This window comes from Vicia villosa, linkage group LG5 (genome assembly GCF_029867415.1).
Source record: "Vicia villosa cultivar HV-30 ecotype Madison, WI linkage group LG5, Vvil1.0, whole genome shotgun sequence".
NCBI classification, from domain to species: Eukaryota; Viridiplantae; Streptophyta; class Magnoliopsida; order Fabales; family Fabaceae; genus Vicia; species Vicia villosa.
The window spans coordinates 114459285-114472741 of NC_081184.1; the positions used below are offsets into that span (position 1 = coordinate 114459285).

Sequence of the window (13457 nt, forward strand, 5' to 3'; positions counted from 1 at the left end):
GGCATCTCTGAAAAGTCTCCTAATGACATAATAAGGTTGCTAAAATTTAAAGTGATCCAAAACTTGTATAATCGGATAATGAATGCATATCTCTTAGGGGTGGCAAAACGGACCGTCCGTCTCGCCTTGTCTTAAGCCCGCCAAAAAAAGAGCGGGACGGACAAGCTCGCCAAGTGAAAATGGGCATAAAAATCAAGTCCGTCCCGCCAAGGTGGCGGGTTGGCGGGCGGCATGCTTATCCGCCTATTTATTTATTTATTTATTTATTTATTTATTTATTTATTTATTTTAATTTTTTTACCTTTCAATTAAATCTTACACTTATTTTTTAGAATAATTTTTTATAAAACATCTTTTTAACAAATTCTACTTAAAAAAATGTTGCATATATTCATAAATAAATGTATAAAATAAAATCATCAAAAATCAAAATTACTATAATTAATTAAAAAATAGTGGACTTAAGGCGGGACAGACTAAACGAATAGTTGAGGGCGGGCTTCAGCAGACTTTAGTGAATTTTGCGAGACAAGCTTTGGTGGACGGTGGGTTTTGGCGGGATGGGCTTTGAAACATATATCCATCCTCTTTAACTTTTATTTTTCACTTATTCAATTATATCTTTTTCTCCAAAATAAACTAAAATTATTTTAAAATTTTATTTTTAATAGGACAGTCCGAAGCTCGTTTGGCCAGCCCAGCTCGATCCACGAAAAACATAGGCCCTGTGGGCTGGCCCAAATAATTAGAATTGTATTTTTAAAGGTTTTTTGTGGCCTGGCCACGTTAAAATATACGGCTCGTGAGCCGGCCCGATCTCATTTTATTTTCACATATTGTAGCCGTGTTCTTTTCTCTTGAATAAATTGATTTTGATTTTACAACAACTAGATGACGTAGATTTTTCTCTTGAATAAATTGATTTTGAAAGTAACAGGGCGTGATTACAAAAGACTTCCTCAACTCCTCTCATAGGTTGAATAGTTAGCGATGAAATATAAGTAACCCCGTCTTCTGAGATGGGATATCAAATGATGTTGTGGCGTCATATATGTATAATGAGATAAGAGGAACTCAGTTCATAGACCACGCCATTAATCTGAGATAGATCAAGAAGTTTGGTTTAATTAGCTATCAAAATCTTAGTTAGATGGAGAAGTTTGATTGAATTGATGATCAAAATCAAAGATAGATTGAGAAGTTTGATTGAGTGGTATGTGCAAACACTATGCTCAAGTCAATACAAGTACAAAATGAAAGTGATAAGCGTGAGGATGAGAAATTGTGTAACTTTAAATTGATGTTGTGATAATAAATGAAGAATGAGGTGTTGCAAATGTGTGAAGATTCCATTAAAAGACAACTGTGAAACGACATGGACATCCTCGGTATGTCTTGGGTGAGGGATTGTGCTACATGTTGGCAGGAGACGTGGACTTTTAAGTCAAACCCAGAACAATTTTAAAGTCAAATATTTATTACGGTCTAACAATTATAGATGACTAACAATGTAAAATATACTAGAGTTTAAAAGCAATTTACATAACTACTTTAAGAAACCACTACTATTATACATATTTGACTGAATTTTGTACTGGCAATAGAATGGCATGTTCCTTTAGCACGATTATTGATCTCAACGAATCATCAATCTGTCTATCTGTTAATATTTCACCCGTTAAAAGACAGTACCATGGCACTGTCAAACAGCATCATCACCTTCAGCCTGATTCACTAGTAAGAATACCTGTGATTACAAAAGATAGAACGAGGGAGATAGGCCATTCTTAAAAACATTATATATTCCAAATTTCCCTCCGAAGGTGCACAACTCCACTTTTGTGAGTCATGTATAGCCTATGGGATGTCAAAGATCGCAGAGCTACGAAGAAACCTCTTTTTGGTAACGCTGAAAGTTGTCACCATAATGCAGAAGTCGCGATACAGAAAGAGGTAAGTTTCCCATCAAATATATCGTGAACTCCTTTAAACTAGTAGTTAGAAGACCTGCTAGTCCATCAATTTCTGATTCATATTGCTCATAGACAAAGAATGCCATAAATGCAAGGACCAGACCTGCATAAAATTCTGTCAGTGTGTGTAATAATGAAAGAGGGCAAACCATTAAAGTTCAGCAACTTTAAACAAAATCTCATACCTGTGCCTATTAATGTTGTCAAGAACTTTGAGATGATCAACTTCAGAAGGTATATAAGAACCGCAACCTACAATGTTTTAGATATGTCATGAGAAGGAAGAGAATCCAAGAATCTAAATCACTCCAAAAATTTATTCGTATATAAATCATTCATTGTTTCAAGACTGCCTCTCTAAGTCTACCTTTGTTTTGAGAGAAAATGAAGGAAAGAAACTAGAGTGGAAAGAAAATGAGTTCGGAGATATAAAATAAATGATGGGATTCATAACAAGTTTTTCTTGCTAGAGAAATGAGTTAAAATACTTTGTTAATATGAGATAATAACACATCTAACCAACCTTATATTATATATCACATGATATAAAAGTTAATATATTGTCATCTCGCTTGTTCGCTTCCTTTCCAACCAATAAAAGGAGAAGGAATGTTTCATCACTTTCTCATTTTTCTTTATCCAAACAATAGAAAACTATTTTTCTCTGGTTTTCAGTATATTTATCGTATTTACTTTCCCTTTTTTGGCATTTAAACAAAGCCAAGTATCAGCATGTCTGGATTCAAATAAAAATCCTCATTCTTATGTCCCAGTATTATTTTACCACGACTTTGAGAAGCTAGAAAATGGAGCTTCTCAGTCACCATGTGGTGAGTGGTGATACCCTTGAAACAAAAGTCTCCAAACACAATAACACAAAAATAGAAATAGTGATTCACAGGCTTATTGGAAGAATAGAAACTTAGAAGTCTTTTTCAAACAATCTCTTACTCCTTTCGTAGTCCTTTCTCTAACATCTCTCCTTACACCTCTTCTTACTTTCTAACACTCTATTCCTAATCATTTCCATCACATCATACATCACATATCCCAGTTTTATTTTTTCTTCCCTATACGGCTATACCGCTCAAACCCCCCAATAAAGGGGTGTTGGACAATCTTTATCCTTTTCAAAAACCCAAATAAAAGATCATGACATTGAATAGAGTGCATACATTCTCATTAAATGGATAATGTCGACATCATATATTTAAAAGAAAACATAATAAATTTAATTAGGGACTTGTTTAAAATAAATAATAAGTAATAATAATACGGACCACATGTTTTACCTTGAAAAATTTAGACCAATCATCCCCTTGGGCCAGTCCCTTTATATTTTGAAACCCCTTGTTCCATATATGTACTGTAATTGCAACTGAATCTTTCACCACCGTATTAGAGATCTTAAAATTAGATTCGGGCAGTCTCTGTGTAGGGGGACCAAACCTGAAGCAAAGTGTTGTACAGTTAGTCATTAGATAAGATTTTTCAGCGACATGAAGGAAAATATGAGCCAAAATTCCTAAAACAATCTTCGTATCTTCATTAAATTTAGAAATATGAAGCAATTCCTGTACTTTGCACTGATTTGTGGTGAGATATAAGTATCCTTTATGGCTAGGAAATAAACCATATCACTCTTGAAATAACTTGACTAAATATATTAGCCATAAACAACTATTATCAAATCTAGTTGTGCCAAAGATGTAACCGGCAGGAATGAAAACAGAGAAAGGGCCCAACTTCTGAATAACAGAACAGGCTTTTCATTGAAAAAATTGAGCTATACTGTGTCCAGGATACAAAGTTCCCTAAATTTCTTAAATATGCAAAAATATAAAGTAACTTCATATGAACATATATACGTACAGCTTTGATGGCAGAAAACCATGTCCGCATAGTAGTAAAGTGGCAAGCAGCAAAAGCCTTGCACCAGATGATATAAAACTGCTTGCAGAAAGGAAAAACCAATAAAACAAAAAAACCAGCCCAAGAAAATATGCGAAGGATGCTTTCTCGTCTCTCCATAACAAAATGTCAGCCACTGCAACAACAAAATGTGATATCATTCAATTATTTGGTATGACAAACTGATACTTAGTTGCATTGATTCAAAATAGTATGCACCACAAAATATTCAATTGCATCCATGTAATATGAATGACTCAAATTGTATCCTACCTACATGGTTTTGTAATGATAAAAGTCCATTTGCTCAACAATTTTTTACGCATTCAGGTTTCTGACTAAAAGACACTAACAAGAGAAAAGTACATAAGTGATGCAATCCGAAAGTATGCTTGGAAGGGGAGATAGAAACTAAAGAGGGTGGAAAAGATGTTTATTTTCATTCCTTGGTGTGTGGTCAAGAGTGGAAGAACATCCGTGAAAAATAATTTTCAGTCCACTTCATACTAATGGAGGACAGTCAATATTTCAGTATAGGTGCAAATGAGATGTTTTATTTTCCTCGCCCTTACTGTATCTTGTACCAATACAAGTGTAAGAAAGATATCATTACAAAATTTTGCAACTGAGTTAGTTAAACTTATGTCAGGATATACTTGCAGGTTATGTGTTAGTTAAACAAAGAAGATGCCACCAATTCATGCATAAGACATGCCTAACAATGTGCTCTAAGTCATTCCATTTCCACTAAAAGTTGCTACCATTTTAATTAATTTAAGAAAACAAAACTTCATTGGTGTAGAACTGTGGATATAAACATTTTAACACAAGAAAGCGTTATGTTCCAACCTTTTCCACAGCCAAGCAGCTTATCTGCTTTTGACCGATCGACACACCCGGAGCAACTTGAAAAAGATGAATCTTTAGCTAAATGAGCAAATGATTCGATGGTTAACGTGACACCTTCCTGTATTATAGAATATCAGTAAATATAAAGGCAAATCTTAATAGTAAGAATGTCAGTACCATAGAGTCTGCCTAAACAATATATTTTATTCTGTTTAGAGCAGTTCTAAAGTAAAATAAATGAAGGAAAAGAAGGTGATTGCTTCTGGTTTATCATTTGCTAATTTTATACTGTTTTCAGCTTTTATAAATCACTCAATAAATAATTTGGAAGCAAAATTTTGTTATTGATGAATGGTAAGAATCCATCTCTAACTAATATTCCAGAAGTGCCTTGGTTAACAGAAGGATTGACGAAAATAAATTAAAAGGCCCTCTAATGCATTTGTGTGAAGTCTGGGATCCAAACAGTATGAAGGAATCAATCATTTTGATTGAATTAGACATTATTCGATAGATAATATTTTATCGTTGAGCTAGTTGCATGTTATATCCCATAAAGTAGGTTGTCACTAAGTTCAAACAGGAAAGAACAAGTATACAGAATATAAGTAACTTAAAACCTCAAGGGAGACTATAGGCGAGTATCCAATATCTTTTTGAGCTGCTGAGCAGTTGAATGTTTGGGTGTGTGATGCTAACTGAAAAAAACGAACTAATAAAGGATAATTGAAGCATCTGGGTCCCAACTTCTCATGTAACCAAACTAAAACTGAGAGAATGTATTGCACCAAATTGCCAGGAAGTTTGATGAATGGCCTGCGATTATAGGAAGGATTTCTATATCTTGGTTAACAGCACAAGAGTTAAAAAAACTAGTAATATAGAAAAGCAAGAAATATTGTTTATGCCTCCTGCAGCCAATGAAGTAGCAAACCAAATGAGCAAACTACCAAAAAACATCACAAAAACAATTATAGAAAACCAAAAAAAAAAACAGTTCTTCAATAAATAGAGTCAAGATGGTATGCCATCTCCTAGAGCTTGTGGCTATATTTTTCCTAACGATATGAGCAGGGTAAATATAATTCAGAGAGTTTTGTTTTTCACCAAAAACGCTCATATACTATATATCACATAATCATGTCAGTCAAACATATATAACTAAGAATCAGCAATATTTTAGACAATGTTATGCCATCATTACGAAAACAAGTTCCAATTCTTACCTTTGGTATCCAAGCCCTTCCAATAAAAGTGAGAGAAATTCCCAGAACTTCATAGGCTCAAGATTCGTGATAAAAAATGCCTGCAGATAAAGTAGAAAAACGTTTGGTATGCTTAAATATCAAACAAAGCAGTTAAGACAACCTCATTGGCATTCAATATATACACCTTTCCAGCCACAGAGACAGTTTGAAAATTTAAGGCTTCTTCAGCACAGATATGGGCATGAGCAACATTCTCATAAAAGGTGAAGTCTGACAGATTATCACCAGCCCCTATAATAAACTGAAATGAGAAATTGTTACTCCAAAAAAAGGTTGACATTCAGAATTGATAATCAGCAATGTTAAGCTAACCAATGTAAATCACGCACCACATGTAAACTACTAAGAGAGTAGGAGATTTAGAACTCAGCTTCATGGTATAACTCAATAGTATTTACAGGATATCCAATAATTGCTGGTAATCAAGGAGGATCATAATTGTGGATTTCAGAGATTGCCTCAAGCACAAGAGTCAGTATGAAATTATCTTTACTAACATATATTCTATGAAATGGGTTTCAGATCAAACAGTTCTAACTTCAAGTACAAAAACCGGCGGAAAAGGCATCACAAAGAAATATATGTATGAATCAAGTTTCCTATTTTAGTGAAGTTGAAATTCAGAAAAAGCCATAGACAAGTATTAAATTGGTACAAATAAATGTTTATTCATGAAAAGTTAAAATTTTACATTTTAGAATAAAGAAAAAAAAGGAACAGAAAACAACTTGTTTTGTGTTTCCTTAAGAACCTAAAATCTTTAGGCACATGAAAAAACTCCTAGATGTTGAATGAGACCAAATGTCCATCTGCCATGATCCTTTGAGAGGGAAAACTTGAAAAGGGAAGATTTACCAAACCAATAATCTCTTTTCATGTGTTAACAAGGAAGATTTAACTTAATTTCAACCTTAATACAAGACCTGTAAAGCAACTAGGTTAAGCTTTGTAAAGCTTATGTTACTATTAACTTATTGAGAACAATTTTTCAGCTACATTTAACAAACAGAATATGAACATACAACTATTAACCAGAAAAAAATCTGATGCAAAGGAATGTACCTTTGTAAAACCGTATCTTGCTAACTTGAGAAAATACGGCACAATTTCTGTGTCACCAGGACCAAAGACATTACTAGGACGAAGTGAGCATGTCAATACTCCATCAATATCATTAGCATCCAAGATTAAAGCTTCTGCATGAGCCTTAAGATCTATTAACATATTACCAACCTGCAAATTCGTTTCCCCTTTTAAAAACACTGATTTAATTGTGAACGAAAAACACCAAATCCAGTCTCTCCTTTTCTTTTTCAAATTGAAAAACAAGGAAAGAAGCAATGTAAACAAAATCTTACTTTCCACTGATATGCCGATGATTTAACTCCATTATGCAAATCATCAAATACAACATCTGCAGAACTATTGTATACTAGTCGTTTCACTTTACATTCTCTGCACGCACTAATCACATTCTTCGCACCTGAATTAAACATCAAATTACATTATTGAAAAAATGAAACCAATGCAATTACCAATCAGAGCTATTGCAAACGGAAGTGTACTAGTACCTTGAACTATCAACTTATAGCAGCTGTAGAAATCATTGTCATAATTGATGCCATCAATATCCAAATAAAAAACAACGGAAGAACCTTCAAGAACTGCACAAAAGAGCGTTAGTTTCTTCAACTATGTCTATTACATTTCAATGGATGAAATAGAAAAATCGAAACAAAACCGCATCGATTACGGATTGGATTAAACGGTACCTTTAGCGACGCGGTGTTTATCGGTAATGTCGAGATGGAAGTACGAGGCGCGAGAAGAAGAGAGAGCTTCAGCGAGGAGTGACTCGGAGCTGTGAAGTTGGAGTGAGTGAGTGGAATCGGCAACTCGGACGATCCAGTTACCGAGTTTCAACAGGCGTAAAACCAACGCTTTTCCTATGAATCCTCTTCCGCCTAAAACCACGCACGTTTTAGTTTTAGGGTTCAAATCGGAGAAGCGATCGTCCATTGATGCGACTGTGAAACGACGAATGTTAATGTCGTATTCAATCAAGAGCAATGTTGGTTAATAATGAGAGAAGAGAAAGCGAAAAGAGCAAAGAAAACGCGAGAGATGAGTAGTTACTTGAACACAAGAAGAAAAAGAAGAAGAATTCTTTGTTTTCTTTGCTTTGGCGCGGAAAATGTTACTCGCACGAGTGGGGACCCTGGCTAGAATCTTTTTTGGACAATGGAAGAGAGCGATTAATCTGATTATAACCTTGATGTTGATGCATTATACATTTTGTATAGTATTAATGAACCTTTCAATAGTCTATTAATGAAATTTTTGAGCAATTAAATAATAATAATGAAATACAAATAATAAGCATTAGGTAAAATTTACTTAAACTGGGATGATGTTTTGATGATCACATCACAGTTTATGGTGGGGAGTGAGACCTACCAAACTGTCACCATCTTGTACATTTTATGTGCTTTTATGATTCCTATAACAGGACGTGAACATTAAGACATGTCCAACTGCGCCAGATTGGAAGTGGTTAACCAAATTAATTGCAAATATATTATAAGGAATAGAAAAATGATAGATCATGGTAGTGTTATACAAGTGGTGTTAAGTGACGATGAGCTGCTTAAGTTTTGGTGTTTAGGTGGAATTCATCCATCAACTTATAAATGTGAGAAAGTTACCATCTACCTTACTTTAATTAAAAGGTGCACTTTTCAATTAATTTCTTCCTCTAAAGTTTACTCAATTCACCTTCATCTTGAAGCAAGAAAACATACCCAAACCGAAATATTTATAATATACACTATAGCCAACGGCGAGTAACAGACCAAAAAAATGATCTCCCACTAAAGTTAATAATTTGAAGTTAATAATTTGAAGCTGATTTCATACTTGAAAACTAAGCTACCGTCACAAGCTCACACAGAAGCTACAGCTACTTGCTTTAAAAGCATTGCAGCATTAGCATTCTCAACATATGCGGTAAGGCAGAAGTCTGTGACGGGCTTCTTCAATACATCATTTCACCTTTATTGTTACTCAATTTGACAACAAAAAAATTGATCTAATTTTTTATCAATAAATCTGGAATGAACTTAGAGAGAATCGAGAAAGTATGTTAAGACACCGAAAATTAGATGTCGGTGGCTTCAATAACCTAATATCTATACACAATACACATTTGTATAAATGAAAATTTGTATTTGAAAAAAAAAATTTAAAAATTATCCTCTGCTTGTCGAATAACACCCAGGGCTTTTGCTTCATCTGCTGTTGCTGCAACATTTAGTTTTTGTCGGATTTCTGTGCTCCATGTGCGAAGAAATGGGTTGCAAGCCTTTTCCGTCTTCAGTGTAGTTGGAACCTGAGATACATCAATAATCTGTTAGAAGCATAATGCAGTGCTTTCAAACATATTGATAACTAATGGATTTGGATTCCCTCCTCTTAAATCACACACTTGCTAAAGGAAAAAGCAATCGGACCCATGGAATCAAAAACAGGCAGCTCACATTTCAAGTTTGCATTTTTAACCGAACGTATCAAAGTTGAAATGTGAGTAGTCTGATCTTAATTCAACAGTACTGATCTCTTGGCTGCAGTGACTTTGTACTTTTATAACAATGAGTTTTGACAGATTGGTACAGTTCGTGAACTTACCGTGGGCAAGCCTTTATTTCTAAGGTGAGCTACATGTGAAGCATAGGACTGAAGTTCTTTGTTTTCAGGCTCTATGGATAATGCAAACTTTGAATTATTCTGCCAAATTTTAATGAAGCAAAGTTAGATCTAAAGCTCCAATGCTTAGAAAAACAAAATGCAGGAAACGTAAAGGATGAAATAAAAAAACAAACCAATGTATATTCATGACCGCAATATATACTTGTATCATCTGACAACGACATGATCTTGTTAAGTGAAGACAGCATCTGTAACACAGAATAAATTCTCAATAATTGGAAATAAAATGCATTACAACAGAATCAAGTATCTGACTTGACAGTGACACAGTGGACGAATTAGCTAAATCATTAGGACATTGCACATCAGTAACATATTAAAAAATCCACACCTAATATTCAAATTTAAATAATATAGACAGACAGCATTTGATAAAGTAAAAGAATTGTGTATCTATATCAACATATATTCAAAGTTGTAATACAAAAACACTATTATACCACCAAATATGTATTATAGTAAAATCTGACAGTGATACTAACATGGTAATGAGCAAGAAAAGGCACAGCAGGATAAATTTAATTAGCATTGCTCCAAGTCAATGTTTCAATACTTCAATTTAAATGTTCCTGCACTAAGACTGCATACGTAGGGAATTTATCTATCGAAATATTTTATATCCATAGACTACAACTAAAAATAAAAACGTGGGTAACCTCAATTCAGACAGTACCTTACAGTAATAAGTTTAATAAGTGTATATCATATATGGTACAGGAACTTAATATTTACCAGTTGTGAATTATTGGAAAAGAATACAAGTTTGATTTTATCATACAGTTACAATCTAATGGCAAACTAAAAACCATGGATCAAGTCTTTTTTTAGCAGGTGTTTCCAGATTTTAGTACTTCTGGTGACTGGAAAAATCAAGACATGCAAAATAGAATGAAATATTTGCAAGATTTTGTCACTAAAGATAGAAATCTAAACCTGGAAGAGAAAAACAAAATGGAAAAACTTAATGTAATCTAAATCAACCTGTTCCGGGGTTCCTTCATAAATTTTGCCACAAGATAAGCTAAACAAGGTGTCTCCTGTAAAAATGGCCCCAGATCCAGGAAAGTGAAAGCTTATATGACCTGTAACAAATTGCATATTGGGAAAGTGAGCTACCGAACACAATAACTTGAAAATATTTCATAGAAAGTCCTACAACACGGTATTGACAAAATAAATCAAGGTGTAAAACCAGATAAAATGAAGGAAAATGGATAATACCTGTTTTAAATTCAAAAAATTCAGAACTGCTTTACAAAACTGTTTCTAAAAACTAAGGCTTTGTTTGGGAGTTTGGAGGGAAAAGAGAGAGGAGGGCTTAGGGAGGAAATGAGTAGAGAGAAAAAGAGATAAATTTGTAACTTTTTTGAGAGAGAGCTTCTGTATACTTATTTTGAATATGTTTTTAATATAGATTATTATAACAACATAGATTAGATTTCAAATTTTCATCTAAACCCTCAAAAGTCTCCCAAAACCCTCCTCCAATACAATTTTTTAGTTCCCCTGAACATAGAGGATTTTGTGTTATGGAGAAAAATAAGCCCTCACCCCTCAATTCCTTTAATTCTTTCCACTTCATCCTTCAAACTCCCAAACAAAGCCTAACTGTCTCAAGCATGGTATATAGGTACAAACACACCAGTAAGAAGAATATACCCATCAGTAAGAGTTAAGGAATAGAGTGATAAGAGTGGTATAGGGTTTCATTCCCACTTCCACCAAATACTAACATTAAGCAAGGAGCAAGAGACTAAAAGAGCCAAAGTGCTAAACACATGAAATTGAGCTGATCTTGAATCAACTAAGAAATTTTAATAAATGTCAACAAGTAAGAAGCACTTATGCAAATAGACCGTGAATACAACCTCGGGTGACGCCAGGAGTAGCCATTATATGCACCTCATGACCAGCAAACATCCACTTATCTCCATCACTCAAATAGATATCAATACCAGGAATTCTTTCCTTGTCTACATTAGAACCAATTACCTATATCACAGCATGAAAATACTTTCAAGTTAAGCAAAGCAAACCTCACTTTAAAGCATATTACACCATTAACAAAAATAAAACGAAAAGCAAAAGCTAAAAAAAAAATATATATCATACCTTTGCCCCATACCTTTCTTTCAACTCAGCATTTCCATCCGTGTGATCATGATGGTGGTGTGTATTCAATATGTACGTCAAATTCAGGTTTTTCTTAGTCAAAGCATCTATAATCGGCGCAGCTTCAGACGGATCAACAACACCAACAGTCCCCGTATCCACATCATATAAAAGATACGCGTAATTGTCCCTTAAGCACGGAACCTGAAATTCAATTCAAAGAAAAGATTAAGATTTTCGCGTATTATGTAGTACTTCAATTTTGCATCCTGGATAGATCTGCTCACCACTTCAATCATTAACGAGGACGAAATATTGACAACACTGCAGAATTGATCTACCCGAAGCGACCGACTAGCGCCACGGAGTGTTTTCAATGGTATGGAAAATACTCGACTGAATCCATATAGAAGCCCTTTTCTAAAGCAAATTTGTCTCACATCTGGCAACATACAAAAGCTACTTCTTCCCTATATACAACAGAGATTAATTCAAAATCACTTCTAAATCATAATCAATAATCACACCTACATTCCCTATATACAACACTAACTCTTACTGATATATATATTTTCATGAACAAGTTAAGACTTAAGAACATAAAAAAGTGATTAATTACAGATATACTAGTAAATTTCCATGAACTTGGATTCTCCTGGGTAAAGAAATTTGAAGCTAATCAAAAATGAAAAACTGTACCTTAATATCGCTCATCGAGTTTGGTGAAAGATAGAGAGAGGATCAGAGGAAAAAAACGAGAAGCGAAAAAACGCGCTTAAGAAAAGTAGGTGAAAAAAGTGAAAATGTCAGCAACGAAATTTGTGTTCTTCAATAATTGAATATAGGTTTATTTTTTGTTGTGTTTTAATTTAGCGCAATTTGCGAGATGAATTTATGTTTATAAAAGAATAATTTAATTTAAAAGAGAGAAGAAGAAGAAGAAGAACAAAAATGGAAGGTGGGTATGGTAGAAAAGGGGTTTTGAGAGCATCTAGAGAGAGAAAGAGAAAGAGAAAGAGAGAGAAAGTTATGTTGTAGTTACGTTGGCACACTCAACTAAACTCTCTTTACTTTACTTTACTGTTGTTCCCTTGAAAACGATTTTGCTTTCTTTCCTCCTCCCCACCACTTTTCTATGCTCATTTACTTATATTCATAAAATTATTTTTGCACACCTAAACACTCCATTTGTACAAAGATAATAGATCTTATATATAACAGAAAGTAAGAGAAAGAAATGAGATTTTTAACTCATGTCTTGATATTTAATTTTTTCTATCATGTTTTTTAATTCATGTCTTACAGGACCGGCACAATACATCTTGAGATTAGAGAAAAATTTAATATTAAATATTTTGAATATTATAAAAAAATTAAAATTAATATAATTTAGATGTTTTAAGGTGTAAAATATTAAATTTATTTAATATTTAATTTTAATTAATAATAAAATTAGTTCATTTAAACACCCATCTCATTATTTGAAAATCATAATTGGAAAACAATCTTACAATTATAAAAAATATTGTTTAAAAATCATAATTGAAAAACAATCTCACAATTATAAAAAAAATAGTTA

At 33.5% G+C, this 13457-nt stretch overlaps 2 protein-coding genes across 2 annotated transcripts; both read right to left on the reverse strand.

The window, feature by feature from the left end:
- Positions 1–1459: 1459 nt before the first annotated feature.
- Positions 1460–8337, reverse strand: LOC131602070 (3beta-hydroxysteroid-dehydrogenase/decarboxylase). The gene is made up of 13 exons (XM_058874070.1): positions 8138–8337; positions 7774–8028; positions 7573–7665; positions 7360–7484; positions 7064–7234; positions 6126–6242; positions 5960–6039; positions 5354–5549; positions 4734–4851; positions 3846–4020; positions 3266–3422; positions 2159–2225; positions 1460–2076 (listed from the first exon to the last, which is right to left on the reverse strand). Exons 2-13 carry the CDS (start codon positions 8018–8020, stop codon positions 1883–1885), a joined length of 1740 nt encoding a protein of 579 aa, XP_058730053.1. The 5' UTR covers positions 8021–8028; positions 8138–8337; the 3' UTR covers positions 1460–1882.
- Positions 8338–9084: 747 nt separating this feature from the next.
- On the reverse strand, positions 9085–12927 carry LOC131602071 (probable hydroxyacylglutathione hydrolase 2, chloroplastic). Its single transcript, XM_058874071.1, has 8 exons — positions 12578–12927; positions 12166–12348; positions 11879–12082; positions 11635–11758; positions 10748–10848; positions 9880–9954; positions 9686–9784; positions 9085–9389 (listed from the first exon to the last, which is right to left on the reverse strand). Exons 1-8 carry the CDS (start codon positions 12590–12592, stop codon positions 9243–9245), a joined length of 948 nt encoding a protein of 315 aa, XP_058730054.1. The 5' UTR covers positions 12593–12927; the 3' UTR covers positions 9085–9242.
- Positions 12928–13457: the final 530 nt, after the last annotated feature.

Bases quoted from the DNA above. Each gene is read 5' to 3' on its own strand.
- LOC131602070 (XM_058874070.1), bottom strand. From the start codon at position 8,020: ATGGACGATCGCTTCTCCGATTTGAACCCTAAAACTAAAACGTGCGTG. The intron at 6,243-7,063 runs GTACATTCCTTT...TTCTCATTTCAG, and splicing joins CAAGATACGGTTTTACAAAG to TTTATTATAGGGGCTGGTGA. The intron at 5,550-5,959 runs GTAAGAATTGGA...CTATAATCGCAG, and splicing joins GAAGGGCTTGGATACCAAAG to GCCATTCATCAAACTTCCTG.
- LOC131602071 (XM_058874071.1), bottom strand. The intron at 10,849-11,634 runs GTTGTATTCACG...AATTTGTTACAG, and splicing joins TACTCCTGGCGTCACCCGAG to GTCATATAAGCTTTCACTTT. The intron at 9,390-9,685 runs GTAAGTTCACGA...GATGTATCTCAG, and splicing joins GAAATAAAGGCTTGCCCACG to GTTCCAACTACACTGAAGAC.